This window comes from Ranitomeya imitator, chromosome 6 (assembly GCF_032444005.1).
Source record: "Ranitomeya imitator isolate aRanImi1 chromosome 6, aRanImi1.pri, whole genome shotgun sequence".
Lineage (NCBI taxonomy): Eukaryota > Metazoa > Chordata > Amphibia > Anura > Dendrobatidae > Ranitomeya > Ranitomeya imitator.
In genome coordinates, this window is record NC_091287.1 from 109,939,397 (window position 1) to 109,966,090 (window position 26,694).

At 41.2% G+C, this 26,694-nt stretch overlaps 1 protein-coding gene across 6 annotated transcripts in view; it reads left to right on the forward strand.

The window, feature by feature from the left end:
- Positions 1–26,694, forward strand: part of RARB (retinoic acid receptor beta) — a 985,731-nt gene that overhangs the window by 874,634 nt on the left and 84,403 nt on the right. For 3 of the 6 annotated variants that reach the window (XM_069730000.1, XM_069729999.1, XM_069730001.1), the window contains one exon: positions 24,251–24,411. In XM_069730000.1, coding sequence (XP_069586101.1) covers positions 24,251–24,411 — 161 coding nt within the window. Of the gene's footprint in view, positions 1–6,063; positions 6,196–24,250; positions 24,412–26,694 lie in introns of all 6 variants that reach the window. The other 3 variants (XM_069729996.1, XM_069729997.1, XM_069729998.1) reach the window with 2 other exon arrangements.

Here is a 26,694-nt window from a genome sequence, read left to right on the forward strand (position 1 = left end):
AAATCCAGGCCTCTATACGCAAAAACTGGCACTTTTTGCAAAGAGATGATGACTTAAGCAAATTAACTACGTTAGCGCCGCAGTTCACTTACAAAAGGACAAAAAATGTAGGTGACCTTTTGGTCCAAAATCGCCTTTTACCGCATAATAATTGGATAAAAAAAACCCTACCACAGGGCAATCATAAATGCGGGAACTGCAGCTTTTGTCATTTGCTTAAAATTAATAACCCTATAAAAATTTGTGTAATAGAGCATTATGTCAGAGATTTCATCACCTGTAAAAGTAATTTTGTAGTTTACATAATATTCTGCCCGTGCGATCATTTTTATATTGGAAAGACAATTAGGCCTATGTTCACCAGTTTTCTTGAACATTATAACTCGGTATTAACAGGCAAAGAACGCGTACGGTTTATTAAACATATGCAGGAAAAACACTGCAGCGATCCCAGCCAGCTACGTTTTGCAAGCTTGGAAATAGTTAAGTTTCCACCGCAGGGTTGAGATCACAACAAACTACTATTACAGCATGAGGCCAAATGGATCATGCGTGCTAATGCCCAGGGCCCCCTGGGCTTGAATGATAAATTAGATATGGCAATTTTCTTATAAGTTGTATTAATGTGCAGTCCGCTTTTTAGTATCAGAAACATTGTTTTTAATGTGATATATTAATTGTATATTCATCACCTGTAATAGTCACACCTTATATATAGGAAGTGACATCACCACAGAGTCACACATGGACCCGTAGAAGCGCAAGTGCGCGAAACGGCCGTCGTCCAGTCGTTCACTCCCCGCACCCCTCTCCTCACCAGCCGCCGCAGAAAAATGTCTGTAACCTGCTAATCACAAATGAAGGACAACACTTATACTGCACAGAAGGGTGAGTGCCACTTTTTCTTCTCTCTTATTTTATCCATGGTTTTTTCCTTTTTTTTTTCTGTGCTATGTTGTGCATAAATATGTGATTCTTCAGAATTTCTTTTAGTCTTTGCCTGATGAAGAGACCTGTGTAGTCTCGAAAGCTTGCAATTTGTTACCATCTTTTCAGTTAGCCATTAAAAGGTATCAACCACTGAGGACTCTCAATTCTAAATATTTTTCTATCTACTGGCTAACACGCTACCAAGATATGTATCTTTCCTGTATTGGTAATCTTCAGTTTTCATGTTGCTTTGCACATAGTCAAGGCACCCACTGTCAGAGGCAGCAACACACCCCAAAACATCTGAACCGCCACCATATTTGACTGTTGGTACGGTGTTCTTTACTTTGTAGCCCTGATTCCATTTTCGGTAAACAGTATAATGATGTGCTTTATCAAAAAGCTCTATCATGGCATCATCTGTCCACGAGACGCTTTCCCAGAAGGATTTTGGCTTTCTCATGGAAATTTTGGCAAACTGCAGTCTAGCTTTTTATGTCTGTGTCAGCAGTGGTGTCCTCCTGGGTCTCCTGCCATAGCGTTTCATTGAAATGTTGACAGATAGTTTGTGCCTGAGCCTGCAGGACAGCTTGAAGGCTTGAATTTCTTTGGAACTTGATTGGGTCAGTTTCCCCACTATCTTGCATTGAAACCCTTCATCAATTTTTCTCTGTTGTCCACGTCCAGGGAGATTTGCTAGAATGCCATGGGTTGTAAACTTCTTCATTATGTTGTGCATCATGGGCAAAGGAACATCAAGATTTATGGAGATGGACTTGTAACAGTGAAATTGTTGATAGTTTTCAACAATTTTGGTTCTCAAGTCCTCAGACAGTTCTCTTCTCCTCTCTCTGTTCCCATGCTTAGTGTGGCCCACACAAACACACAATGCAAAGATTAAGTCAACGTCTCCCCTTTTTATCTGGCTCCAGATATGATTTTCATATTTCCTACACTTGCCACAGGCGAGTTTGAATGAGCATCCACAATTTTGGAAGGGTGCCAACAGTTTTGGTGTTTTTTTGTGAAATCATGTGCAATTTGACTTTTTTCACTGTTTCTTTGTCCAATACACACAAAGGAAATAGACATGTGTATAACAAAACGTGTAATTGCAATAATTTTCTAGAAGTAACACTGCATTTTCTCATTTTCTGGAATAATTTCAAGGGTGTTAACAGTTAACACTTTCGGCCATAACTATATATATATACGGGACCAGTGTGTGTGTGTGTGTATATATATATATATATATATATATATATATATATATATATACAGTTAGGTCCATATATATTTGGACAGAGACAACATTTTTCCAATTTTGGTTATCGACATTACCACGATGATTTTTAAACAAAACAATTCAGATGCAGTTGAAGTTCAGACTTTCAGCTTTCATTTGAGGGTATCCACATAATAATTGGATGAAGAGTTTAGGAGTTTCAGCTCCTTAACATGTGCCACCCTGTTTTTAAAGGGACCAAAAGTAATTGGGCAGATTCAATAATTTTAAATGAAATGTTTATTTTTAGTACTTGGTTGAAAACCTTTTGCTGGCAATGACTGCCTGAAGTCTTGAACTCATGGACATCACCAGACGCTATGTTTCCTCCTTTTTGATGCTCTGCCAGGCCTTCACTGCGGTGGTTTTCAGTTGCTGTTTGTTTGTGGGCCTTTCTGTCTGAAGTTTAGTCTTTAACAAGTGAAATGCATGCTCAATTGGGTTGAGATCAGGTGACTGACTTGGCCATTCAAGAATATTCCACTTCTTTGCTTTAATAAACTCCTGGGTTGCTAAGGCTTTATGTTTTGGGTCATTGTCCATCTGTAGTATGAAACGACGACCAATCAGTTTGGCTGCATTTGGCTGGATCTGAGCACACAGTTTGGCTCTGAATACCTCAGAATTGATTCGGCTGCTTCTGTCCTGTGTCACATCATCAATAAACACTAGTGACCCAGTGACACTGGCAGCCATGCATGCCCAAGCCATCATACTGCCTCCGCCGTGATTTACAGATGATGTGCTATGCTTTGGATCATGAGCTGTGCCACGCCTTCACCATACTTTTCTCTTTCCATCATTCTGGTAGAGGTTGATCTTGGTTTCATCTGTCCAAAGAATGTTCTTCCAGAACTGTGCTGGCTTTTTTAGATGTTTTTTAGCAAAGTCCAGTCTAGCCTTTTTATTCTTGATGCTTATGAGTGGCTTGCACCGTGCAGTGAACCCTCTGTATTTACTTTCATGCAGTCTTCTCTTTATGGTAGATTTGGATATTGATACGCCTACCTCCTGGAGAGTGTTGTTCACTTGGTTGGCTGTTGTGAAGGGGTTTCTCTTCACCATGGAGATTATTCTGCGATCATCCACCACTGTTATCTTCCATGGGCACCAAGGTCTTTTTGCATTGATGAGTTCACCAGTGCTTTCTTTCTTTCTCAGGATGTACCAAACTGTAGATTTTGCCACTCCTAATATTGTAGCAATTTCTCAGATGGGTTTTTTTCTGTTTTCGCAGCTTAAGGATGGCTTGTTACACCTGCATGGAGAACTCCTTTGATCGCATGTTTACTTCACAGCAAAACCTTACAAATGCAAGCACCACGCCTCAAATCAACTCCAGGCCTTTTATCTGCTTAATTGAGAATGACATAACAATGGGATTGCCCACAACTGTCCATGAAATTACCATGGAGTCAATTGTCCAATTACTTTTGGTCCCTGTAAAAACAGGGTGGCACATGTTAAGGAGCTGAAACTCCTCAACCCTTCATCCAATTTTAATGTGGATACCCTCAAAAGAAAGCTGGAAGTCTGAACTTCAACTGCATCTGAATTGTTTTGTTTAAAATTCATTGTGGTAATGTCTATAACCAAAATTAGAAAAATGTTGTCTCTGTCCAAATACATATGGACCTAACTGTATATATATATATATATATATATATATATGTACATATATATATATATATATATATATATATAACGAGTATGAAGAAAGGAGCGCACTACCTGGACGTTCGCTGCGGGTGAACTTTATTCCAAAAGCATAAAAGACATCTTCACGACCGGGGGTGCTGTGAAAGGAGTGCGGCAAAGCTAGACGACGGCCGTTTCGCGCCCGACCGGCGCACTCCTTTCACAGCACCCCCGGTCGTGAAGATGTCTTTTATGCTTTTGGAATAAAGTTCACCCGCAGCGAACGTCCAGGTAGTGCGCTCCTTTCTTCATACTCGTTATTCACTTGTGGCTGCTTTCTGTGGAGTCTCGCACCCAGGACTGAGCTTTTCCTCCAAGACACAGGTGAGCGGTTCCCACAGTACCCTTTGGCGGTGGTGCCGCCCGGCTGTTTTCTCTTTGTTTGCATATATATATATATATATATATATATATATATATATATATATATATATATATATATATATACATACAGTGAGAAATTAAGTTTTTGATACACTGCTGACTTTGCACATTTTCCCACTTGCAAAAAATGGAGAGGTCTGTAATTCTTTCCGTAGGTACACTTCAACTGTGAGAGACAGAATCTGGAAAAAAAAAAAAAAACAGAAAATCACAAAATCACATTTTATGATTTTCAAATACCGTAATTGAATTGCATGAAATAAGTATTTGATCACCTACCAACCAGCAAAAATTCTGGCTCTCACAGACCTGTTCTTCTTTAAGCCTTCCTACTCTGCACTCATTACCTGTATTACTTGCACCTATTTATTTACAAAATTGTAATGCTATACAAGGCTGGATTGGACTACAGGACATTAGGCAAGCAGCTTGGTGAGGAGGCAACAACTGTTGCCACAATTATTAGAAAATGGAAGAAACACAAGACGACTGTCAATCCTCCTCGGTCTGGGGCTCCATACAAGATCTCAACTTGTGGGGTGGGGTAAGGATGATTCTGAGAAAGGTCAGGAATCAAGCCAGAATTACACGGGAGGACCCGGTCAATGACCTTAAGACAGCTGGGACCACAGTCTCAAACATTACCATTAGTAACACACTATGCCGTCATGGATTAAAATCCTGCAGGGCACGCAAGTTGTCCCTGCTCACGCCAGCACATGTCCAGGCACATTTGAAGTTCGCTAATGACCATCTGGATGATCCAGAGAAGGTATGGGAGAAGGTCATGTGGTCAGATGAGACCAAAATAGAACTTTTTGTATCAACTCCGCTCACCGTGTTTGGAGGAAGATGAAGGATGAGTACAACGGTAAGAACACTATCCGAACTGTGAAGCATGGTGGAGAAAGCATTATAATTTGGGGGTGCCTTTCTGCAAAAGGGACAGGATGACTGCTCCGTATTGAAGGGGAGGATGGATGTGGTCATGTATCGCGAGATTTTGGCCTAAAACCACCTTCCCTCAGTAAGAGCATTAAAGATGGGTCGTGGTTGAACCTTCCAGCATGACAATGACCCGAAACACACAGCCAGGGCTACTAAGGAGTGGCTTGAAGCATTTCAAGGTCCTGGAGTGGCCTAACAAATCGCCAGACCTGAACCCAATAGAAAATCTTTGGAAGGAGCTGAAACTCAATGTTGCCCACCGACAGGCCTGAAACCTGAAAGATCTAGAGCCTAACTGTATGGAGGAGTGAGCCAAAATCCCTGCTGCAGTGTGTGCAAACTTGTTCAAGAACTACAGGAAACATCTGACCTCTGTAAATGCAAAGGAAAGTTTCTGTGCCAAATATTAATTTCTGTTTTTCTATTGTATCAAATACTTATTTCATGCAAAAAAAATGCAAATTAATTATATAAAAATCATAAAATGTGATTTTCTGGATTTTTTCAGATTGTCTTTCACAGTTGGTGTACCTATGATAAAAATTACAGGCCTCTCCATTCTCTGTAGGTGTGAAAACGTTTAAAATCAGCAGTGTATCAAATACTTATTTTCCCCACTGTATATATATTGATATGGTATTCCTATAAGATGACAAAAGTCTGCAGTCACACTTAGAATCTCGACTTTGTAACAAAAACTACAAAAATAATTTATTTGTATTATTTTCTCGTCCTTTTAACCTTCATTGTCTCTAAAGACAGCAGTTTATATCAGTTCTTATGTTGTCCTTTTTTTTCTTTCTGAATGGATCCCGAAGGTATCAAACAGAAAAAGGACAGCTTCTTATCTAGCAAGCCTCGCAAAACACACAACCTCTTTACTCCATTTCAGACGTCATCTGACATCCAAGATACAGCCTTTGTTTCCATTTGTGAGCCAAGAAAACTGGGTCAGTTAATCCAAGTAGAAAACGTTATTTTAGTGAGTTAACTCTGTGTGATGAACTGCTGGAAAGAAAGTCCCCGGCTAGTACTTCACAGTGAGATTCAGAATCTCAGAGCTCACCCTGATTTATAGCCACATGGAAAAACTCAATTTTGTCTCAATAACTGTACGGTTCCCCCAAAAAGTCACTGTAATTTCCTTTCTGCCCATTGTCTCTAAATCATATATCTTGTTGTTAAAGGTTCTTCATGTGAAACTCAAGGTGCTGGCAAAACTGCAAAGGTCTAAAAAGTCATGTAAATAATGTATATGAGACCAAGGTCAAAGAAGGAGTTAAGACAGCTTGACCTTGGTTGACAAAAAGACACCATTTAAGCCAATCTAATTACTACAATGGCTTGCCATTTAATACTGTGATCTTGTTTCTGCTAAATCAGAGGAGCGTCAAGCAAAAGAAAAGTCAACCTGTCATATAATTGTAGGCAAGACAAAGGGAAACACTTGGTAGAAATTTATCATTGGGACACCTTAAGGTACCTTCACACATAACGATATTGTTAACGATATCGTTGCTATTTGTGACGTAGCAACGATATCGTTAATGAAATCGTTATGTGTGACAGCGACCAACGATCAGGCCCCTGCTGGGAGATCGTTGGTCGCTGAATAAAGTCCAGAACTTTATTTCGTCGCTGGACTCCCTGGAGACATCGCTGGATCGGCGTGTGTGACACCGATCCAGCGATGTCTTCACTTGTAACCAGGGTAAACATCGGGTAACTAAGCGCAGGGCCGCGCTTAGTAACCCGATGTTTACCCTGGTTACCATGCTAAAAGTAAAAAAAAACAAACAGTACATACTTACCTACAGCCGTCTGTCCTCCAGCGCTGCGCTCTGCTCTCCTCCTGTGCTGTCTGGGAGCCGGAAAGCAGAGCGGTGACGTCACCGCTCTGCTTTCCGGCTCCCAGACAGTACAGGAGGAGAGCAGAGAAGCAGAGCGCAGCGCTGGAGGACAGACAGCGGTAGGTAAGTATCTAGTGTTTGTTTTTTTTTACTTTTAGCATGGTAACCAGGGTAAACATCGGGTTACTAAGCGCGGCCCTGCGCTTAGTTACCCGATGTTTACCCTGGTTACCGGCATCGTTGGTCGCTGGAGAGCGGTCTGTGTGACAGCTCTCCAGCGACCAAACAGCGACGCTGCAGCGATCCGGATCGTTGTCGGTATCGCTGCAGCGTCGCTAAATGTGAAGGGGCCTTTAGACTGTTATTATCCTTAACCCGTACACATTGCTATGTAGGATATTAATCATATATTTCAGGCATCAGTCTACTCAACAGCTGCTATAAGGTTACCAAAAATATTATGAAGCAAAATTCAGGATTTTTAAAAATATTTTTGTATTAAAAAATGCAGCAGTTTTTCAGTTGTCATGATCTTGAATTCCGCTGTTCACGAGTTATAACGATTACTAGGAAAGATTGATGACAGCCAGTCTAGCCACCAACGGCTCCAATAGTGGCACACGGCAACGTTTCCCAACCTGCTTATGCATTTCTTCCTAGTTGTGCAACAGTTGGGAGTGATGGATGGTGTACCGCTGTCTAATTAGGCAGATTTGCCCTTTGGGAAATCTGGATAATAGCTCTCATGAGAACAATAACTGTAAATAGTTGCTCACCCCCAGACATAATGTAGAGGGAATTGTATTGAGCTTTTAACCACATAAAGGTGTTGATTGGTTGACAAAACCCATTTTAGAATATTCTCTTAAAGGGAACCTGTCAGCAGGATTGTGCATAGTGCCCTACACACAGTGTTAGGTTGGCACCATTATACTGATTAAAATGATGCCTTGGTTGATTAAATCCTTCTTGTGGTTGTTGTTTAATCTTTATTTGCAGTTTTCAGTTACTTGTTCTTCAGTGTGGCCTGTTTGGGGTCTTCATGTGGTGCTCTACTTAGATATTCATCCTTATGGGTAATGACAGGTCAGTGATCCCTCAGTGATGTGCCCCCTATTTTACACACTGAACATACTATTGTTTGGAAAAAATAAAAAAAAGTAACATTCATCATGCAGTCAGCGGTGCCTGCGCTGTAGCATAATACAATGTATAATATGCATACATTCATTTTATTTAGGCATTTTGTTTTGTTGGAAAAAAAATATCTTAATCAAAATGGCGCCTGCGCAGTAGCATCTATCGGAACATCTATTAGCCATAAGAATGAATATGAAAGCAGAGCACCACAAGAAGACCCCCACAGGCCGCCGCGAAGCACGAGAATATCATTAACTGAAAACTGGAAATACAGATTAAACAACAACCACAAGACGGATTTCATCAACCAAGGTATCAGGGCATTGCAATCAGTATAACGGCACCTGACATTGTCTGTAGTTTCAGGTAGCAAAAGAAAAAAGCAGGATGCACCAATCTTCAAAGTAGCAAATTTTATTGAGTCTTCACAATTAAAACTTCATGGCCGGGGGAGAAGAAAAGGAGCTCGTGCGAGCAGGGGAGACGACGGCCGTTTCGCGCGGTCCTTGCGCATGCAGACCCGTTGAAGCGCAAGGACCGCGCGAAACGGCCGTCGTCTCCCCTGCTCGCACGAGCTCCTTTTCTTCTCCCCCGGCCATGAAGTTTTAATTGTGAAGACTCAATAAAATTTGCTATTTTGAAGATTGGTGAGTGCATCCTGCTTTTTTCTTTTGCTACCTGGGACACATATGTTATTTCATGGTTTTGCACCCGATATCTTTTTCGCCATGGCTGTTGCTGACATGATATAGCTTTTTAGTACCGGCTTTCCTGAAGATTATGGATTTAGTTGGGGCAGTGCCGTCCATATTCTATTTTCTCTCTTTTATTCATTGTCTGTAGTTTATTGGGTACAATCCTGCTGACATGTTTCCCTTTAAGGCTTTTTATCAGTGAACTAGAGTTTGGAGACGCTACATGGTCATCTTGTATAGACCTATCATGTCCATTCAATATCCAACAAGTACCACTGATTTAAAACCCTAGAAGTGCAGCAAGGAATGATCTTTCCTTGTTGTGGGAGTAATGGAAAGTACTGAATTATCTAAAAGAGTGCACACATGTTAGAGTTTTTCCTTTGATTTTTAAGAACTCCCTTAATTTTTTTTTTATGAAACAAGGATATGGTACCACTTTTCGTGAGCTCTGGTTGTTTATCCGATGAAGTCGCCACAGACCTTAAAAACACTGTAAACACCATATGATTCATGAAAAACTCCTGGAACATACTTGGTAGTATAAGTACAGTGGCTTGTGAAAGTATTCAAGTTCTCCTTAGATGGAGATGCCTGTAGGTTAAAACAAGACAAAACATCTTGGGAGTCTTAAAAAGTTTAATAGTCCTCCCTCTATAGGAGAACCAGAAATAATCAGTGTCTTATTTTCTTCATGAAGTTCTAATATTGACCATTGAGCCCCTAGAAGAGAAGAGCCGAGTTGTCCGCTCACATTTACTCTATGTAGTAAGATGTAGAACACACAGACGCTAGATTGCCTTATAAACTATGATACCAGCTTAGTTGGATGCCCCCGCACGAGTCACCCTTGTGTTGTTGAAGCCCCTGGAACTAATGCTTTTTTGATGATCTTTTGTAGCTTCGATGAAAGTGACGTCTACGACATAAAATGAGCCATGGTTGGTGAGCTGCAGTCTCAGACTGTGCCATGACTGACGGTCCCTGGGGACAGAATCACTCAGTCTTGTAGAATGGGGTGACATTTAGGAAAGAAACGCAGAGGAAAATGTCATGCTTAAAAAATTAGGTTGAAACATGCTGGCTTCTGATTTATTTTTATTATAGGCAGGGTTGGAATAGTGATGGATTATCAGACTTGAAAATGTGTGGTGAATTTTTCACATTTTGCTTTAATCAGAATAATCTAATTTTCCGTAGTATTGAGTATGTGGAAGCCAAGGCTAGTGAGGCCAGATGGATGCTTTTTACTTATAAATCTCAGCAATAATCTAATGAAGCCAGCAGGAATGTATCAGATTTACCCCACACGCTCTTTTATTAAAATTATTTGCAAGTGGGCAAAGGGGAACAGAAATATGGCAGTTTATGCAAAAGAATAAACATTTGTCTTGTCTAACCTAGTATACTGAATCAAGATAATTGAGTTGTGACGGCATAAGTGTACCCAGCAGACTCCACAGAAAAGTCTGCCTTTATTCTCCCAGCCTTCATGGGAATCTAATATGCAAATGGATAGTAGATAGATGATAGGCGGAAAGAAAGATAGTGTAGATACCTTCTCAATTGCTATATTTCCGCTTATAAAATAAGAACTACAATACTCACCTCTGCTACGGGTGCCGTTACAGCTCTCCCAGGGCTTGTGTGACATTATGTTACGAGAGCCCAATAGCCAATCAGAAGTCACTTCAACCTCACTTCCTTCGGGAAAAAAATGACACCCGGAACAAATGAGAGTTGTTGCTCTCTAACTTCCTCCTTCCTGAAAGAAAAGAACTAATATATAAGTCAATATTCATGCAAAGTGTAGGAGCATGTTCACACTTGCCATTAAACAGTCAAAACCTAATATACAAATAAAATTAATATATACCTTTCTATAAGTAAGTAAAAAGAAATAGGGCTTATAAAGAGCATAAGGTGCTTGGTAAACACTGTTTTTGATCAAAAAAAGTGAAAAAACCATCCCACCAGCACCAAGATGTACCCAATCAGGAAGGTCCTAACCTCTAGTATTAAAGCTGGCCATTGCATTTATATAGTTTACCATTGCTGGGTGTCAGTAGTGTGCTGGGACCTTATTCAGATTGAGGTAATTTCCGACACATAGTAAGCTTTTAATAATAGAGGTTATTGCTTTCCCGACTGGGTACACCTCGTCACTGGTGGTATGGCCTTTACACATTTTTTTTTATCAAAACGAGACTTTACTAAGTATCCTATTTTCTTTATATGCACTATTGCGTTTTACTTACTTATAGCAGAATATATATTCATTTTATTTCTATCTAAGGTTTTGTCCCTCTATATGTTAGTTACGTCCAAGCAAAGTGAGACTGAAGCTGCCACTGATTGACTACAGGGCTCACATGTCATACAGTGGGTACGGAAGTATTCAGACCCCTTTAAATTTTTCACTCTTTGTTTCATTGCAGCCGTTTGGTAAATTTAAAAAAGTTCATTTTTTTCATATTAATGTACACTCTGCACCCCATCTTGACTGAAAAAAACAGAAATGCAAAAATTTTTGCTAATTTATTAAAAAAGAAAAACTGAAATATCTCAAGTATTCAGACCCTTTGCTCAGTATCGAGTAGAAGCAGCCTTTTGAGCTGGTACAGCCATGAGTCTTCTTGGGAATGATGCAACAAGTTTTTCACACTTGGGGATCCTCTGCCATTCTTCCTTGCAGATCCTCTCCAGTTCCATCAGGTTGTATGGTGAACGTTGGTGGACAGCCATTTCCTGGTCTCTCCAGAGATGCTCAATTGGGTTTAGGTCAGGGCTCTGGCTGGGCCAGTCAAGAATGGTCACAGAGTTGTTCTGAAGCCACTCCTTTATTATTTTAGCAGTGTGCTTAAGGTCATTGTCTTGTTGGAAGGTGAACCTTCGGCCAAGTCTGAGGTCCAGAGCACTCTGGGAGAGGTTTACAGTTAGGGCCAGAAATATTTGGACAGTGACAGAAGTTTTGTTATTTTAGCTGTTTACAAAAACATGTTCAGAAATACAATTATATATATAATATGGGCTGAAAGTGCACACTCCCAGCTGCAATATGATAGTTTCCACATCCAAATCGGAGAAAGGGTTTAGGAATCATAGCTCTGTAATGCATAGCGTCCCCTTTTTCAAGGGACCAAAAGTAATTGGACAATGGACTCTAAGGGCTGCAATTAACTCTGAAGGCGTCTCCCTCGTTAACCTGTAATCAATGAAGCAGTTAAAAGGTCAGGGGTGGATTCCAGGTGTGTGGTTTTGCATTTGGAAGCTGTTGCTGTGAGCAGACAACATGCGGTCAAAGGAACTCTCAATTGAGGTGAAGCAGAACATCCTGAGGCTGAAAAAAAAGAAAAAATCCATCAGCGAGATAGCAGACATGCTTGGAGTAGCAAAATCAACAGTTGGGTACATTCTGAGAAAAAAGGAATTGACTGGTGAGCTTGGGAACTCAAAAAGGCCTGGGCGTCCACGGATGACAACAGTGGTGGATGATCGCCGCATACTTAATTGGGGGAAGAAGAACCCGTTCACAACATCAACTGAAGTCCAGAACACTCTCAGTGAAGTAGGTGTATCTGTCTCTAAGTCAACAGTAAAGAGAAGACTCCATGACAGTAAATACAAAGGGTTCACATCTAGATGCAAACCATTCATCAATAACAAAAATAGACAGGCCAGAGTTAAATTTGCAGAAAAACACCTCAAGAAGCCAGCTCAGTTCTGGAAAAGTATTCTATGGACAGATGAGACAAAGATCAACCTGTACCAGAATGATGGGAAGAAAAAAGTTTGGAGAAGAAAGGGAACGGCACATGATCCAAGGCACACCGCATCCTCTGTAAAACATGGTGGAGGCAACGTGATGGCATGGGCATGCATGGCTTTCAATGGCACTGGGTCACTTGTGTTTATTGATGACATAAGAGCAGACAAGAGTAGCCGGATGAATTCTGAAGTGTACCGGGATATACTTTCAGCCCAGATTCAGCCAAATGCTGCAGAGTTGATTGGACGGCGCTTCATAGTACAGATGGACAATGACCCCAAGCATACATCCAAAGCTACCCAGGAGTTCATGAGTGCCAAAAAGTGGAACATTCTGCAATGGCCAAGTCAATCTCCAGATCTAAACCCAATTGAGCATGCATTTCACTTGCTCAAATCCAGACTTAAGACGGAAAGACCCACAAACAAGCAAGACCTGAAGGCTGCGGCTGTAAAGGCCTGGCAAAGCATTAAGAAGGAGGAAACCCAGCGTTTGGTGATGTCCATGGGTTCCAGACTTAAGGCAGTGATTGCCTCCAAAGGATTTGCAACAAAATATTGAAAATAAAAATATTTTGTTTGGGTTATGTTTATTTGTCCAATTACTTTTGACCTCCTAAAATGTGGAGTGTTTGTAAAGAAATGTGTACAATTCCTACATTTTCTATCAGATATTTTTGTTCAACCCTTCAAATTAAATGTTACAATCTGCACTTGAATTCTGTTGTAGAGGTTTCATTTCAAATCCAATGTGGTGGCATGCAGAGCCCAACTCGCGAAAATTGTGTCACTGTCCAAATATTTCTGGCCCTAACTGTATATCCAGAATATCTCTATACTTGGCCGCATTCATGTTTCCTTCAATGACACCAGTCATCCTGTCTCTGAAGCTGAAAAACATTCCATAGCATGATGCTGCCACCACCATGTTTCACTGTTGGGATTTTATTGGGCAGGTGCCTGGTTTTCTCCACACCTACCTCTTAGAATTATCACCAAAAAGGTTTATCTTCGTCTCATCAGACCAGAGAATCTTATTTCTCATAGTCTGGGAGTCCTTCATGTGTTTTTTAGTATACTCTATGCAGGCTTTCACATGTCTTGCACTGAGGAGAGGCTTCCATTGGGCCACGCTGCCATAAAGGCCCGACTGGTGGAGGACTGCAGTGATAGTTGACTTTATGGAACTTTCTCCCATCTCCCTACTGCATCTCTGGAGCTCAGCCACAGTGATCTTGGGGTTCTTCTTTACCTCTCTCACTTAGGCTTTTCTACCGTGATTGCTCAGTTTGGCTGGACGGCCAGGTCTTGGAAGACTTCTGGTGGGTGGTCCGAAACTTCTTCCATTTAAGGATTATGGAGGCTACTGTGCTCTTAGGAACCTTGAGTACTGCAGAAATTCTGTTGTAACCTTGGGCAGATCTGTGCCTTGCCACAATTCTGTCTCTGAGCTCCTTGGTCAGTTCCTTTGACCTCATGATTCTCATTTGATCTGACATGCACTGTGAGCTGTGAGGTTTTATATAGACAGGTGTGTGCCACATCAAGTCCTGTCAGTTTAATTAAACACAGCTGGACTCCAATGAAGGAGTAGAACGATTTCAAGAAGGATCACAAGGAAATGGACAGCATGTGACTTAAATATGAGTGAGCAAAGGGTCTGAATACGTATGACCATGTGATATTTCAGTTTTACTTTTTTAATAAATTTACATAGATATTGTAGACAGATATAATACACTAGATGGTGGCCCGATTCTAATGCATTGGGTATTCTAGAATATGTATGTATGCATATAGCAGCCACATAGTATATAGCACAAGCCACGTAGTATATAGGAGTACTACGTGGCCTATGGTATATACCATGCGGCTGCTATATACATACATACATATTGTAGAATACCAGATGTGTTAATATAGGCCACGCAGTAAATAACACAGCCCACGTAGTATATGACACAGCCCACACAGTATATAGCAGCCACGCAGTATATAACAGCCCACGTAGTATGTAACACTGGCCACGTAATATATAACACAGCCCACGTAATATATAGCAAAGCCCACATAGTATCTAACAGTAGCCACATAGTATATAGCACGCAGTATAGAACACAGCCACGTAGTATATAACACTGCCCACGTAGTATATAGCAGCCATGTAGTATATAACGCAGCCCACGCAGTATATAACACTGGCCACGTAATATATAGCACAGCCCACGCAGTATATCACACTGCCCACGTAGTATATAGCAGCCATGCAGTATATAATGCAGCCCACGCAGTATAGAACACAGCCCACATAGTATCTAACACTGGTCAGGTAGTATATAGCAGCCACGCGGTATCTAACACAGCCCACATAGTGTGGGCACCATATCCCTGCTAAAAAAAATAATTGAAATAAAAAATAGTTATATACTCACCCGGCGGGATCCAGCGTAGATCCAGCAAACCTCTGGCGATGCGCACGGTTGCCGCCATCTTGCGTTCCCAGGATGCATTGCGAAATTACCCAGATCACTTAGCGGTCTCGCTACGTCTTCTGGGCAATTTCGCAATGCATCTCTGGGACCGGAAGCTGGCAGCAGGCGCCAGCACATCGTCATACTACCGATGGTGAGAATAGCAAGTTTTTTGATTATTTGTAACATTAGATCTTTTTACTATTGATGCTGCATAGGCAGCATCAATAGTAAAAACTTGGTCACACAGGGTTAATAGCGGCGGTAACAGAGTGAGTTACCCGCGGCATAACGCGGTCCGTTACCGCTGGCATTAACCCTGTGTGAGCGGTGACCGGAGGGGAGTATAGAGCGGATGCTGACTGCGGGGAGTATGGAGCGGGCGCTGACTGCGAGGAGTATGGAGCGGGCGCCGGGGTCTGACTGCGGGGAGTATGGAGCAGGCGCTGGGCACTGACTGCGGGGAGTGTGGAGCGGGCGCCAGGCACTGACTGCAGGGGAGTAGGGAGGGACTAATCAGACTGTGGCCGTTGCTGATTGGTCGTGGCAGCCATGACAGGCAGCTGGCGAGACCAATAAGCAACTTGGATTTCCATCACAGACAGAGGCTGCGACCAATGAATATCCTGGACAGACAGACAGACGGAAGTGACCCTTAGACAATTATATAGTAGATTTGTGAATGCATTAGAAATATAGAGATTAATGGATAGATGGAGATTAGATGTTTTCCCCAAAATATATAGATAACAAATGGAAATATTAGATGGATAGAATACATAGACATTCGAGTTTTTTCTAAATAGCTAAATACACACAAACAGAAATATTACATTTATATAGATTCATAGTAAATAGAAAAATATTAGCTAGATAGATAGATTCAGGCAAAAAACAGGCAGCACTCCATTGTATCTTGATCAACTGTGCAGAGTTTAATCAGACCCACATGTCTTTACCATGACGTTTCGGCTCCAAATGAGCCTTTCTCAAGCAAATGAACCTTTCTTGAGAAAGGCTCATTTGGAGCCGAAACGTCGTGGTAAAGACATGTGGGTCTGATTAAACTCTGCACAGTTGATCAAGATACAATGGAGTGCTGCCTGTTTTTTGCCTGAATCTATGGACTGAGGATAGCCGGTGGACGGGCTTCCTGGAGGCTTTGCACCCAGAGATAAGTGAAGCGTTGTGCTGTACCTTTTTTTCTACTACTAGATAGATAGATAGATAGATAGATAGATAGATAGATAGATTATGAATGGTAACACCAAAACTGTATCTCCGCTCAAAGTTAGTGGTTGGGTGAAGCCACTTATTGTTAAACTACTGTGGTTTCTCTTTTTAAATCATAATGACAACCCAAAACATCCAAATGACCCTGATCAAAAGTTCACATACCCTGGTGATTTTTCCCTGATAACATGCACAGAAGTTGACACAAATGGCTTTGAATGGCTACTAAAGGTAACATCCTCCCCTGTGACCTGTTTGCTTGTAATCAGTGTGTGGGCATAAAAGCTGAGTGAGTTTCTGGAATCCAAACACCCTTGCATCTTTCTTCCAGCCACTGATGTTTCTGGATAGTGAGTCATGGGGAAAGTGAAAGAATTGTCAACGGACCTACGGGAAGAGGTAGTTGAACTATATAAAACAAGAAAGGGATGCAAAAATATATCCAAGGAATTGATAATGCCAGTCACCAGCATTCAAGCTGTGATTAACAAATGGAAAATCAAGGGCTCTGTAAAAACAAAACCACAGTCAGGTAAACCAACAAAAATGATGACTACAACTGCCTGGAAAATTGTTCGGGATGCAAAGAAAAATCCACAAATAACATCAGCTGAAATATAGGACTCTCCGAAAACTAGCTGTGAGGCTGTTTCAAGATGCACAATAAGGAGGCTCTTGAAGAAAAATGGGCTGCATGGTCGAGTTGCCAGAAGAAAGCCATTACTGCGCAAATGCCACAAAGCATCTCGCCTAAAATATGCAAAACAGCACAGAGACAAGCCTCAAAACTTCTGTAACAAGGTAATTTGGAGTGGAGAGACCAAAATTGAACTTTATGGCCACAACCATAAATGTTACATTTGGAGAGAGGTCAACAAGGCCGGTGATGAAAGGAACACCATTCCTATTGTAAAGCATGAAGGTGGATCACTGATGAATTAAGGATGTGTGAGCTACAAAGGCACAGGAAACTTGGTCAAAATTGAAGGAAAGATGAATGCAGCACGTTATCAGCAAATACTGGAGGCAAATTTGCACTCATCAGCCTCGAAGCTGTGCATGGGACGTACCTGGATGTTCCAACATGACAACAGTTCATGCTAGACAGCCCAGGAATTTACAGGTACTGGAGGCTTTTTGCTAAGAAGAGTGGGCAGCTTTACCCTCTGAGAAAATAAAGAACTTCATCCACAACTACCACAAAAGACTTCAAGCTGTCATGAATGTTAGAGGGGGCAATACATGGTATTAAGAAATGGGGTATGTGAACTTTTCATCAGGGTCAATTGAATGTTTTGGGTTGTCATTATGATTTAAACAGAGAAAACATAGTAGAAGTAGTTTGACAATAAATTGCTTCACCCAACCACTAACCATGAGTGGAGAAAAAGTTTTGGTGTTATCATTCATATTATCTGAAAAAAGGCCAAGAAAGCAAAAAGTCTGCTGGGGTATGAAAACTTTTGAGCACAACTGTAGATAGATAAATAGTAGAGTATATAGGTTCATATTGAATAGAAATACATTAGGAATGTAGAGATAGACATTAGGTTTTTTTAAATGCATACTTTACAGAGATAGATAATGAAAAGATTGTAGACGCATGTAATATACTCTATTTTCGGTGGGTGTCCTTGAGTACATGTGAATATGTGTGTGTTTCGGAATGGAAGAGTGGATTTTCTTTTTAATATAATGCTTTTAAGGAAAATCAGGTGGCAGTGAAGCTGCTGCAAAAGAACTGTGTCGTGATTCCCCTGTGAATCATTTCCTTGTATCTGGGAATCCTTGGCAGGAATTCTTAAGCCGGCCCTAAATGATGTGTTTGTGCTCCACAAGCAGGCATGGAGCTAAGTACGTTCAGGAAAGCTGTCAGTCTGCTAATAGGGCTGTGTTCCCAGAAGCAAATAGCATCACAGTGTTTTATACGTGGACGTATTGCATTAAAGAAGTATAAAGAACAAATAAAACATACCGTATATCAAATTGTCACACAATTAATACATACCAATGCTACCAATATATCTGATATTATATATAGACTCATTAGATTAACCCTTTCACCCCCGGAGCTTTTTCCGTTTTTTTATTTTCATTTTTCGCTCCCTTCCTTCCCAGAGCCATAACTTTTTTATTTTTCCGTCAATATGGCCATGTGAGGGCTTATTTTTTGCGGGACGAGATGTACTTTTGAACGACACCATTGGTTTTACCATGCTGTGTACTAGAAAACGGTAAATAAATTCCAAGTGTGATGAAATTGCAAAAAAAGTGCAATCTCACACTTGTTTTTTTGTTTGGCTTTTTTGCTAGGTTCACCAAATGCTACAACTGACCTGCCATTATGATTCTCCAGGTCATTACGAGTTCATAGACACCTAACATGTCTAGGTTATTTTTTATCTAAGTGGTGAAAAAAATTCCAAAGTTTGCTAAAAAAAAAAATTGTGCGATTTTCCGATACCCGTAGCGTCTCCAATTTTCCTGATCTGGGGTCAGGTGAAGGCTTATTTTTTGCGTGCCGAGCTGGCGTTTTTAATGATACCATTTTGGTGTAGATACGTTCTTTTGATCGCCCGTTATTGCATTTTAATGCAATGTCGCAGCGACAAAAAAAAAAACAATCTTGGCGTTTTGATTTTTTTTCTCGCTACGCCATTTAGCGGTCAGGTTAATCCTGTGTTTTTATTGATAGATCGGGCGATTCTGAACGCGGCGATACCAAATATGTGTATGTTTGATTTTTCTTAAATTGTTTTATTTTGATTGGGGCAAATTTGAACTTTTATATATTTTTTATTTTTTTTATATTTTTAAACACTTTTTTTTTTTCATTTTGGCATGCTTCAATAGCCTCCATAGGAGGCTAGAAGCATGCACTACACGATCGCCTCTGCTACATAGAGATGAAGTACAGATCACCTCTATGTAGCAGAAATGCAGGTGTACTTTGAACGCCGACCACAGGGTGGCGCTCAAAGCAATCGGCCATCAACAACCATAGAGGTCTCAAGGAGACCTCTGGTTGTTATGGCAATGCACCGCTGACCTCCTGATCATGTGACGGGTGTCAACGGTGCGAGTTATTCTGGCCGCGCAGTAGGGAGCGCTAGTTAAATGCCGCTGTCAGCGCTTGACGGCGGTATTTATCTAGTTAATGGGCGCGGGCGGATCACGATTCCGCTCGCCCTCATTGCGCGCACATGTCAGCTGTACAAAACAGCTGACATGTCGCGGCTTTGAGGTGGGCTCACCGCCGGAGCCCACCTCAAAGCAGGGGATCTGCCAGCTGACGTACCTTTACCTGGTCAGAAAACTATACATGAAAATACTTACCTTAGACACCTATAAAATAAGTCGCTGGCGGTTTGGAAAAAATAAACAAACACACTCACCTACCATTTGTCATGCTTCGAGTTCGGATAGCACTGATCGGCTGCAATGGTCATGTATCCTCAATTAGAAGAGGAAGTGAGTAGACATCACATGACAACTGCAGCCAATTAGTGCCTTCTGACACTTAAGAGGGAGCACAGAGACCAGCAGGGGACTCAGGCAGCAGTACAGAGTGTCTGGTAGGACGGTATATGTTTTGTTGTTGTTATTATTCTCAAATCACCATGGGCTTACTTTTTGAAAATTAATATGGAGCAACCTTTTTAATCATGTTTATATTATTTACATTTAAAGGGGTTTTCCAACAAACAAAAGTTAATTTTAATCAATAGATCTTGGATTAATAATAATTTCCACAATTGGACGTGTTTAAATGAAATGTTCCTGTGCTGAGATAATCCTATAAGTGTGGCCCTGCTGTGTACTGTCTGTGTCTGACCGGACAGAGACATGCTTTGATTATGCCAAAGCTCCTGGGGGGAGGAGGGGGATTATACAGACATATCCACACAGATTGCAAATAATTATTTGTTTGAAGTAAAACACTGTTTAAAAACATTCAGTAAAATGTCTTATTTCACAAAAATAAATCAGCTGTGATCCCATGCTGCCATATCAGTATAGTTTTTTGCTTCCTCCTCTGCCCAGGAGCTGTGGTATGATCAGACCATGTCCCAGCACGGTCAGACACAGCCATTACTCAATAAACAGTATAGGCACATTTTTCTGAGATTATTTCAGCACAGGAACATTTTATTAAACGCATCCAATTGTGGAACTTATTACTATTCCAAGATCTATTGAATAAAATTAACTTTGGTTCTTGGGAAAACCCCTTTAAGATTATTTGCCTAGTTTGGGACTGACTTTCATTCTATTAAAATCTTATGGATATTACCAGACTAGAAATACTATCCATAGTGGCATACATAGATGGCCGAGTCCCAAAGAGAAAGAGAGTAGATAGAAAAAGAGAAAAGATAATGTTTCTTCCCTTTTCCATTAATGTCTGAGAAAACCCATAGTGGGGTTTCACTCGCTCTGGTAGGCATTAGGCCTTAGGTATCGTTCACACAGGTAATGCAGTTTTGGTCCAAACACATGCAGTTTTTATTGCTTTCCACAGGTTGCACAGCTCCAAAGCAAACTCATAAACATAAATCCCTAGTCTTGTCCAGGCAGTAACTAAACAAAATAGACCCTTGCTGCTCATACACGGCTGAGCTAGCCCCAGCTCGGTCAAATTGTCAAATTCTCAGCTATTGTCCATAGAAACCAGTGATACTTGCACTTCTTTGCACACGGTCTGTGTAAATTCTTCTCAGGGAGGGATTCTAGTGTGTCTCTCTTTTCAGCTTCAAGACACATCCAATCTGGTCAGCTTCACCGAGCTGACTGCTTTAAATGAAAACCTAGCCTGTTTATATGCAGAGCCAGGTGCACTAATCAAAGCCTTCAGAGCTAGGATTCAACCCTAGCCTACCTGGCATTGCTACAGCTTTTAAAGGATATTTTCAAAATTTTAGCAGAGACTCTGGATTGTTCTAACATGAAGAAACAAACATTACATCTTATTCATATCCAGTGCCTCTGCTCTGGATGTAATATCCCGTCCTAGGGAACACCTAGGTACAACCACTTAATTAATGGTGGCACTGCAGTAGAGGGATGTTCAAGTGGTAACAGTTACTTGAATCTTAACGATCCCCAGTCTTAGTCAAAATTTTTAAAAGACCCAGTAAACCACTGAAATGGCCAGATTTATAGTAGCAGTCATTTTTAGGTATCAAAGTTCATCAAAGAGTGATATAAATATATTATACGCTGCAATAAGTAGATTTCTATTAGTTGTGCAAATAAATGTTCACTATATGGCCTTCAAATACAGTGGTGTGCAAAAGTTTTAGGCAGGTGTGGGAAAAATGCTGCAAAATAAGAATACTTTCAAAAATAGACGTTAATAGTTTATTTTTATGAGTTAAATTATGAATGAGCAGAAGAAAAATCTAAATCAAATCAATATTTGGTGAGACCACCCTTTGCCTTTGACAAAGCATCAATTGATACCTCAGTTGTGGACTTCACAAGCCTCTCACCTTTTCTTTGTCTGCCGGATAAAACCCTATTTCCACTTGTTGCCTGCGATTTTACCTATCTGTTCAGAACTGACATCGACTAGTGGGACCCAGCTACACCCATCTACCGTTCAGTGAAGTGTGGACACAAGGGGTCTCATGGCTGAAATGTGCCCAACAAACCTAACTTTCGACATGGAAACAAGAACATGTGAATCAATTATACACCAAAAACTTATGAACTGGGATGCAGAAAAATGGCAGCAGGTGCTGTGGCCTGCAGAAGAGTCGAAATGTGAAATATTTGGCGGTAACAGAAGGCAGTATATTTTCTAAAGAACTGTTGAGTGGTACAATATTGAGTGTCTGCACACCACAGTCAAGCATGGGGAAAGTTCCTTACAAATTTGGGGTTGCACTTCAGCAAAAACAGCTGTCGATTTGTGAAGATTAGTACTGTCCTTACTGCTAAGAAATACTGGCAGATACTCATCCATCATGCACTCCTATCAGGGGGTATTTTATTGGCTCCAAATGTATTTTGCGGCAAGTCAAAAATCCCAAACATATCGGCAATGTCATTAGGAACTATCTTCAGCATAAAGAATTGATGTAAGTGGTGATATGACCCCCAATAGAGACATGATCTCAACACCATCAAGTTTGTCTATGATTACATGAAGAGATAGAACAATTTTCACAACCTTACATCCAGAGATGGTCTGTGGTTATTTTTCCTAGCTGTTTGGAAAAAACTTCTTCCCTGCCGAATTTCTTCAAAAACTGTCTCAAGTGTACTGAGAAGAATGTGATTTTGAAAGCAAAGGATGGTCACACCAAATCTGTTTTGGATTGATATTTCTCTTTTGTTCATTCAATTTGCATTTTGTTAATTGTTAAAGAGAATCTGTCACCGAAAAATTCGCCTATAAGCTAAAGGTACCGTCACACTAAGCGACGCTGCAGCGATACCGACAACGATCCGGATCGCTGCAGCGTCGCTGTTTGGTCGCTGGAGAGCTGTCACACAGACCGCTCTCCAGCGACCAACGATGCCGGTAACCAGGGTAAACATCGGGCAACTAAGCGCAGGGCCGCGCTTAGTAACCCGATGTTTACCCTGGTTACCATCCTAAAAGTAAAAAAAACAAACACTACATACTTACCTACAGCCATCTGTCCTCCAGCGCTGTGCTCTGCTCTCCTCCTGTACTGTCTGTGTGAGCACAGCGGCCGGAAAGCAGAGCGGTGACGTCACCGCTCTGCTTTCCGGCTGACCGACGCTCACAGCCAGTACAGGAGGAGTGCAGAGCACAGCGCTGGAGGACAGACGGCTGTAGGTAAGTATGTAGTGTTTGTTTTTTTTTACATTTAGGATGGTAACCAGGGTAAACATCGGGTTACTAAGCGCGGCCCTGCGCTTAGTTACCCGACGTTTACCCTGGTTACCAGTGAAGACATCGCTGAATCGGTGTCACACACGCCGATTCAGCGATGTCTGTGGGGAGTCCAGCGACCAAATAAAGTTCTGGACTTTCTTCCCCGACCAGCGACAGCACAGCAGGGGCCTGATCGCTGCTGCCTGTCACACTGGACGATATCGCTAGCGAGGACGCTGCAACGTCACGGATCGCTAGCGATATAGTCTAGTGTGACGGTACCTTAAGGCCACGGCATTAGGGGCTTATCTACAGCATTCTGTAATGCTGTAGATAAGCCCCCGATGTAACCTGAAAAGTAAGAAAAACAAGTTATATTATACTCACCCAGGGGCAGTCCCGATGCGGTCCTGTCTGATGTGCGTCGTGGTCCGGGTCCAGCGCCTCCCATCTTCATGCAATGGCCTCTCTGACCTTTCCCTGTGCACTGCAGGCAGTACTTTGCTCTTCCCTCAACAGGGCAGACAAAGTACGCCTGCGCAATAGCTGCGACAGGAAGAAAAGAAGAGGACGTCATCGTATGAAGATGGGAGGTGCCGGACCCAGACCGCGACGCCCATTGGACCGAACCGGGACCGTCCCTGGGTGAGTATAATCTAACCTGTTTTTCTTATCTTTCAGGATACATCGGGGGCTTATCTACAGCATTACAGAATGCTGTAGATAAGCCCCTGATGCCGGTGGCCTTAGATTATAGGCAAATTTTGGGGTGACAGATTCCCTTTAATAGTTTCTTTTTAACTCTTCTATTTTTGAAAGCATTCTTACTGCAGCATTTTTTCCACACCTGCCTATTGCTCAGTATTGTATATCTCAATTATCTAAACGTTTCTACTGATATGGGCATGATATAACTGGTTTTCACATACTAAGAATCACTTTGACATGGTGTTTAAGCCCAGTAGCCAGTATCTAAAGTGTCTTCATCTCTCTTGCAGCAGTCAGAAATGACAGAAACAAGAAGAAGAAAGAACCCTTGAAACACGATTGTATAGAGAACTATGAGATGACAGCCGAGCTCGATGACCTGACAGAGAAAATCAAAAAAGCGCATCAAGAAACCTTCCCCTCCCTCTGTCAGTTGGGAAAATACACTACGGTAAGTTTTACCTGCTAATGATTTGGAAGCGCTGCACTCCAGACACCGATCTCACATGTAGGATTACATTTTCTTTTCATCTTCTGCTAGTCATGATTTATGAATGTGATGGTAGGACTCCCGTTACATGTTCTCTAGGAAGAAGATGATGAAGATTTGGTCCAGAGTTTCCTCTCCTTTATGCTCTGCTTATTCTCTGCACAAATTTGAGCTCATTATTTGCTCTTTCTTGTTCATTCAATCTCTGCTACTATTAACACTAGGACACAAGGGCATTGTTAGGGGCTGAGCTTCAGTTGGGCATCCCTCATCTTTTTCACTGAAACACAAGACAAGGCATCTTGCGTAACGTAAAGGCAACATCTGGGGCAGTACTGATAGGTCGTCTAGGCATGTGCCCAGTGGAGCCAAGTTTACAGGACTGTGTATAAGTTGTTTGTTTTTTTTTGTGATCTTAACAATTATATGATTTTCAAATTTTTTAAAGAAATACACTCTTGGACATTATTTTCCAAGATACAATCTAATAAAATGTAGCTTCATAAATACAATGCTTTGGAACCTGGTGCTAGTATTTTAGTCCTATCCTGTAATTTATTGTTATCAGCCAAGGATTCATGTTTTTCCAGCTTTCTCTGAAGATTTGTATTCTGAGATGTCTTCTCTTTACACCAGTGCAGTAAAATGATGAGGAAAAATGAACTCTTTGAGAATGCCAAAGAACATACAACATTTCCAAAACTGAAGCTCAGCTAAGTTGTGCCAGGTTTCCAACCAGCAGAATTATGAATACAGCTCTGGACTATAATACTGTGCTGTATATTAGCATTACATAACATAAGTAAAGCCGCATATCTCTAATAGTCGGCTGAAGGAAGCCTAAATTGGCATTTTTAGACTTCTGAAATCTTATGAAATTGGTCATTTGTATGACGGACTGTGTGGAAGTACCTACTACCCCCTCTACTTCCAGATGAAAAGCAATGCTGAGAGAGCTGACCGATGAGTGAATTGGTCAGGACTGGAAATACAGGTTAGCTTTCTTCACAGAGCACCTTCTTTCAGTGTGCATAACCATTGGTTTGTGGAGTAAGTTTATATCTTGGCAATGTATGGAGATTGTCAAAACTCACATCAGTACGTGAACCAGGGAGGCTCACAATCTCATGTTCCCCTCTCAGTCGCATAAGAACAAGTTCATTTGTCAGTGTCCTGTTAGAATATACAAACTTTATTAATTACATCTAGTAAATGTATCATTCATATACTGTAATATTCAACATTGAATTTGTAATAAAAATACATATAATTAAATAATGAACATTAATTTTTTTTGTGTTTACTAATCGTAATGGTCCTAATGTTTCACAGGCAGTAAAAGTAACACAAAGGACCCCCGATATTGTACAAAGCCAACCATACTTCAGAATACCAAGGACGGCAAAGCGGGATTTATTTCACTTTTTTTTTTGTATAGATATTTCAGGCAGTACAGTAAGTCTTTGGTAGTTTTAGAAACTTTCCTTATCTTTGTGATTACCTCTGTTAGCAATAACCATTCCATTGACAGTCATCCAAATGTCCAACAGGCAGAAATAAGCATTTTAGAAGCAATTTCCCAAGATATCGAAAGGCATTGAAAGTGGGAAAACCTTTTAAAGAGTTACCTGTGGGAATAAACCCATGTACAGTGCAGACCAAAAGTTTGGACACACCTTCTCATTTAAAGATTTTTCTTTTTTTCCTTGACTATGAAAATTTTAAATTCACACTGAAGGCATCAAAAGTATGAATTAACACATGTGGAATTATATACTTAACAAAAAAGTGTGAAACAACTGAAAATATGTCCTATATTCTAGGTTTTTCAAAGTAGCCACCTTTTTCCTTGATGACTGCTTTGCACACTCTTGGCATTCTCTTGATGAGATTCAAGAGGTAGTCACCAGAAATGGTCTTCCAACAATCTTGAAGGAGTTCCCAGAGATGCTTAGCACTTGTTGGCCCTTTTGCCTTCACTCTGCGGTCCAGCTCACCCCAAACCATCTCGATTGGGTTCAGGTCTCGTGACTGTGGAGGCCAGGTCATCTGGCGTAGCACCCCATCGCTCTCCTTCTTGGTCAAATAGCCCTTACACCGCATGGAAGTGTATTTGGGGTCATTGTCTTGTTGAAAAACAAATGATGGTCCAACTAAACGCAAACCGTATGGAGTAGCTTGCAGCTGCAAGATGCTGTGGTAGCCATGCTGGTTCAGTATGCCTTCAATTTTGAATAAATCCCC